The 5,917-nt window shown below is 37.7% G+C and overlaps 1 protein-coding gene across 2 annotated transcripts; it reads left to right on the forward strand.

Annotated features, from left to right (window-relative positions):
- The first annotated feature begins 995 nt into the window (after positions 1-995).
- LOC107750518 (death-associated protein kinase 3-like) lies at positions 996-5,917 on the forward strand. Of its 2 annotated transcripts, XM_016565933.1 has the most exons (11): positions 996-1,281; positions 1,720-1,757; positions 2,014-2,081; positions 2,462-2,683; positions 2,824-2,962; positions 3,137-3,266; positions 4,343-4,391; positions 4,494-4,520; positions 4,625-4,777; positions 4,910-4,955; positions 5,075-5,917. In XM_016565933.1, the coding sequence occupies exons 3-11, from the start codon at positions 2,020-2,022 to the stop codon at positions 5,699-5,701; spliced, it is 1,455 nt and encodes a 484-aa protein (XP_016421419.1). In that variant the 5' UTR covers positions 996-1,281; positions 1,720-1,757; positions 2,014-2,019; the 3' UTR covers positions 5,702-5,917. The 2 variants fall into 2 exon arrangements, with proteins under 2 accessions (XP_016421419.1, XP_016421420.1); XM_016565934.1 differs by lacking the exon at positions 1,720-1,757.

Raw genomic sequence — 5,917 nt, forward strand, 5'->3', positions numbered from 1 at the left:
CTCCCTCCCTGCACAAATGCACTGTACGCATCCAGTAAAGCCAACTTTCCACCTTCAAACATTCATAACATCACTTACTCACTGCAACAGGAAGACTGGCACACTTCATTTGCTTAGTTTCCTCCTACGTAAATGTGTAATCTTGCAAATGTAAAAAGGTTCTATTGTTTGAGTTTATCTGCCTGTAGTCAATCGCGATTTACGGGTTAAGTGTGATCTTTGGAAGGTTCTTCCGCCTGAATTGCAGTCTTGTATAAATATTAAAGATTAAAAACCTGGTTTGGATTTGGAAAATAGATTGGATCAGGAATTATAACCACTGCACAAGTTTATAAAGTATCAGTAGGCCTATGTAACAAATGAATGTGCTCAGCTGAGGGGGTGGAGGGGGGGGACATTTCGGAGTTTTATTATTAATAAAAATCTTTGTTTTTCATACTACCAATGTCAAATAGTTCACATTATTGCCATGTTTTGATCAATTTTGATGATTTTGATTATCTGCCTCAAAGCATAAAGGACAATGTGATGCGAGCATGGATTTTTACTTTTAATATTAGGCCTCACAATTTGCATGTCAGCTAGATATGTACCTACATTTTTATGTAACATTTAATTTTAAGATTAGTGTTTTAGATTAAATGATAGAAAAAAGAATCAGTCAGGAATTAGTCCTAAATTTATACTGAAGCAATTTATGCTGTTCTATGAGATATATGTTTTCAATTTATGAATTAAATCAAATAAAGTTCAATCTTTTTGATGGGGCAAAGAGTGAAAAATGTCTATGTAGTTTAACAGTCAAAGTAAATTTCTCATTAAAATAAATTGTGGCAAATAATAAATAAATTCTAAAAACACTTGGCATGCTCGTTTTTGTTATTTACTTAAAAGTATTTGCAAGTGTTTTATTACGTCATTACAAAAACTACATACAGATACAACTGTTTGTCACGTGTTAAAAATGATAAGCTTGAGCACATGTCAGCAGTAAACAGAATAGAAGAGTGAGACAACGGACAACGTTTATCATTCTGTGACCCACAGACAGCGACAGCAACGACCTTCCAACCTGGATATAATTCAGAAGAATCCCTTATGTTGTGTTGTCGACTCTTGTCGTTTTTATGCTCAGGCATGAGTTCAACAGGTGGCGTGTCCACTTTTAGAAACACTACACGCTGCTGCTGACGGGAATCGTGCGCTTTTCCAATGGTCTGTGAAGAAAGCTCACGCGCATGATAGGATTCAGAAACGTAACATATTTGTTGGTGATGACAGGTAGGTACATTACTTGTTCTTTTACTTACTTTTAATAAATACATTAGACATGCAATTGTCACACGAACTCTTTAGATTAGTCCTTATATGTTACCGCTGTGGGAATGCATTTGATGACTTTTATTGCAGTTATGTTTAATTTCTTTAATTTTCTACAATTTCGAAAATTAAAAACAAACGAAGGGAGTGCAATTACACCGTCTTTTTGGAGATCTGCTATTTATCCGGTGTTGTGACGATCAAACCTACCTCCAGGATGAACAGTAGTTAAAATTGTCGTGTTTGTCAGGTAAAAAGTGCTTCTGTTTCGAGAGAAGCATCGAATGCACATTAGAAGTGTTACAATGGGAAGCATATCTTGTCAGTTAGAAAATACCTGTCAAAATAGACTTTTTCCATGGGGCATTTTGTGAGTTTTCCATTTTTTCTATATTCTAGACACCAGTTTTCCTTGGATAAATTTAGGCTAAATATAGGTGAGGCCTCATCCTTATCTTGCACACTTAAGATCTAAATTTGTCCCACCATCATGAATGAAATATTTAGGTCACAACAAACCATATAATACTGTATGATTAACTTTATTTTACTGTATATGCATTAAATTGAGATTTTACTTAGTTCATTTATACATCGAGATTGACTAAAACAATTAGGCCTATACATTTTTGTGTGTATACTGTTTGTTATGAGTCCAGTAAATCTAATAATCTTTTTTGTTTCTTAAATAAGATCACAATGGCTGTGTTCAAGCAGCAGCAAGTCGAGAATTACTATGAGATTGGAGAGGAACTTGGCAGGTAAAAAAAAAATTGCTGTTTACTTGGTGGTTTATCATATACTTGCTGATTGCTGCAATACATATGATACACACTACACAGCTGCATTCATATAGTTGCTATATAAGGGTCACAGGGTCATCAAAACTTGAGGATCAGAGATCAGAGATTGTTAAAACTGCATAAACAGTATGAAAACATCAACATTTTAATTAGGTCTCTGATATGAACTGAATATAAAAACAATCTGCAGTGTACAAATGACAAAATATAAAATAAAATACAACATATTATATACATTGGCCTTTAAGTGTCTATATACAGTATAAACACTTAAAGGATGCATTATGGTGTGTTGTTTGTGTCAGTGTGTGTTTTATAACTGTTCATGTGTTTTTCAGTGGGCAGTTTGCAATTGTTAAGCAGTGTCGTGAAAAGAGTTCAGGCCGGGATTTTGCAGCCAAGTTCATAAAGAAGAGTCAGAGTATTGCTAGCCGGCGAGGTGTGCTCCGAGAAGAGATTGAGCGAGAGGTCAACATCCTACAGCAGATACACCATCCCAATATCGTCATGTTACATGATGTGTTTGAGAACAAGACAGATGTGGTGTTGATTTTGGAGCTGTGAGTAAAGCTTGTTCTGATGCTTATATAAATGATTTCGTTATTACATAAGTTTGGGCTTGGATCATATTTTATGTGCGTATTTTATTAAATTTTTCACCTACATATTGTTACTGAGAGGAGATTATGTATATTTGTAGGGTGTCAGGAGGAGAGCTTTTCGACTTTTTGGCAGAGAAAGAGTCTCTAAGTGAGGAGGAAGCCACACAGTTTATTAAACAGATTTTAGAGGGCGTGCACTATTTGCACACAAGGAATATTGCTCATTTTGACCTGAAGGTACAGTACACCCACTGGTCTCATAACACTGCCGCAGAACATTACAGTACAACACATTTGCGCTGACAGATGTGGAGTGCTGCAGAATGCTCTGGCAGAAGAACAGTGTGTCTTTGTATGTGTGTATAAGTGTGGGTGTGCTCCTGTGTGTGTAATTTATTTTCCGGTTTGCAGCCTGAAAACATCATGCTTCTGGATAAGAACACCCCTCTGCCCCGAATCAAACTCATTGATTTTGGCTTGGCCCACAAGATTGCTGAAGGGGTTGAGTTTAAAAACATCTTTGGAACACCAGAGTTTGTTGGTATGATACATGTTCTGTTTAAACCCTAAAGCCTGCTGCCTTTAACATGCACACTAAGGGGCCATTCACACAGAACACGTTTCTTAAAATGCACTTGAGTCCCACAGTTGCTGTGTCATGCGTAAGACGCTGTGTACAATGCAAGACGTGAGCGCAACAGTCAAACATGTTCGTCTAGCATCTTTACATTGTTTAACACAAAAGCAGTGCAGTGGAACGCAAAAATGTGTTCTGTGTGAATGACCCCTAACACACTTTTTTCATTCTTAAAGGAATAATTCACTCGAAAATGAACATTTGCAGAATATTTACTCCCTCTCAGGCCATCCAAGATGAGTTTGTTGCTTCTTTGGAACAGATTTGGAGAAATTTAGAATTACATCATTTGCTCACCAATGAATCCTCTGCAGTGAATGGGTGTCATCAAAATCGGAGTTCAAATAAAAACATCACAATAACCCACAAGTAATCAATGCGACTCCAGTCCATCAGTGAACGTCTCGTGAAGTGAGGGAAAGTGTGTGTTTGTAAGAAACATATCCATTAAGACGTTTTAACTTAAAACCATCACTTCTAATCCATAATAATGCTTCCTTCAGTGAAAAAGTCCACCTCCTGTTGTCCTCTCGCATTAAAATCCACCAACATATTTGTTTAGAACTGTTGTGGACTATTTTTGCTTGTAAACGGGGCATATTTCTCTCCTGATTCAGATGGAGTACACAATATTATGGATATAGGCCTTGTTTAAAGTTGAAAACACATTAATGATGGATTTGTTTCTTACAAAGCACGCAGCTTTTGCTTTTTGTTGATAGATTGACTGGAGTCGTGTTGGTTACTTGTGGAGTATTGTGATGTTTTTAACAGCAGTTTGAACGCTCATTCTGACGGCACCCATTGATGTAAAGCTAAATTTCACAAAATCTGTTCTAATGAAAAAACAAACTAATTTTGGATGGTCTGAGGGCGAGTATATATTTTCCACACATTTTCTTTTTTGGGTGAACTATTCTTTTAATGATTTATTCCTCTTCTGAATTTTTTGCACTTCATATTGTTTTTACGGTTTTCAGCTCCAGAGATTGTGAATTATGAGCCACTGGGACTGGAAGCAGATATGTGGTAAGGATAATTTTTTGTATTGTTAATTAAATGTAAATATCTCAATAATTTGAACTTTTTTTTAAATGGTTAATAATTAAATTAAATGCTTTACTTTTATAGGAGTGTTGGTGTTATAACATATATTCTGTAAGTACACAAAAACGTTATTTTTTCAAGCCTATACATGCATATGAAATTATAGCAAAGTTCTAATACGTCTAATATGTTACTAATACGCTTTCCAAATGTAGGTTGAGTGGGGCATCTCCTTTCCTAGGAGAAACGAAGCAAGACACTCTGGGAAACATCTCAGCCATGAACTATGAGTTTGATGATGAATTCTTTGGCCACACCAGTGAGCTTGCCAAGAATTTTATACGACAGCTGCTGGAAAAGGACACCAAGTAAGTGCAGAGGGCTGAGATCATCTAACGCCATTTGTGTTTGAGTGTGAGCTTTGTGTTTGTGACAAAACAGAATATGGTGCTTGTTGCAAGTAATATGGCATAAATTACCATCTTAATCATGTGTTTCAGAAAGAGACTCACAATTCAAGATGCCTTGAACCACCCCTGGATTAAGGTATGTTATGAGCTTGTGATTGTGTGCCTGAAAGTCATTTATAGGCATTAATTTTTTCACTTTCTCTCACTCTGTCCTTAAATATCACTCTCAGTCTTAACCCCATTCTCTGTTGGCAGTCTAACGAGCATAAAGAGGAACGCAGCAAAGCACCAGAGAGGAAGAGAGAGCGTAGGCAGCTGAAGACGAAGCGTCTCAAAGAGTACACCATCAAGTCCCACTCCAGTATGCCTCCTAACAACACCTACATCAACTTTGAACGCTTCGCACAGGTGGAGGAGGACGTGTCGGCCATGGAAGGCACTTTCTGCCAGCTGGCGTCAGCCCACGACTCCCTGCAGGAAGACATTGATGCACTAGTGTCCATCTACAATGAGAAGGAGATGTCATACAAAGAAGAAAGCGAAAGCATCAGACATGAGTTGTCCCAGCTCCGTTATGAGTTTCGTAAAGTCGAGGCCCAGAGGAGGGGTGTTCACGAAGACATGAGGAGTGTGGATGCCAGCGTTAGCCGAGTGAGCGAGCGATATAAGGAGAGGCAGACTCGTTATGAGGCCTTGCAAAAGGAGCTGTGTGCCGAGCTGCAGTGGGTACAGGAAGTGGTGGGTTCTTTCCAGGTCACCTTCCCAAACTGTAGCTTTAGCAGCGTGTTTAATACAGATGTCAATGAAGCACTGAAAGAGTTGCTGAATAGATCCTGTGGAGGAGACCTGCTGACAGGCAGCAATCTGGACCAGCAGAGATGACACATTAATAACCCCCCTCCCACTGATCACATATCGTTATATAAACACAGGCCAGATAAATGTGCTGAAGAGACTACGCTGGGGAATATAGACCTGAATAAAAGCAGGTATGGTCAGTCAGAGAGAACTATATACATGAAAAATATGTAACACAATTGTTTATGAGTTTATTATTTATGATTAAAAGGTTAAATTAGTTAATGTTTTTTTATATAT

This window comes from Sinocyclocheilus rhinocerous, unplaced genomic scaffold (genome assembly GCF_001515625.1).
Source record: "Sinocyclocheilus rhinocerous isolate Xijiao unplaced genomic scaffold, SAMN03320098_v1.1 scaffold19, whole genome shotgun sequence".
Lineage (NCBI taxonomy): Eukaryota > Metazoa > Chordata > Actinopteri > Cypriniformes > Cyprinidae > Sinocyclocheilus > Sinocyclocheilus rhinocerous.

Coding starts and splice junctions, on each gene's coding strand:
- LOC107750518 (XM_016565933.1), top strand. CDS start 2,020: ATGGCTGTGTTCAAGCAGCAGCAAGTCGAGAATTACTATGAGATTGGA. Junction 4,521..4,624: donor GGTGTTATAACATATATTCT/GTAAGTACACAA, acceptor TTCCAAATGTAG/GTTGAGTGGGGCATCTCCTT. Junction 4,956..5,074: donor TGAACCACCCCTGGATTAAG/GTATGTTATGAG, acceptor CTCTGTTGGCAG/TCTAACGAGCATAAAGAGGA.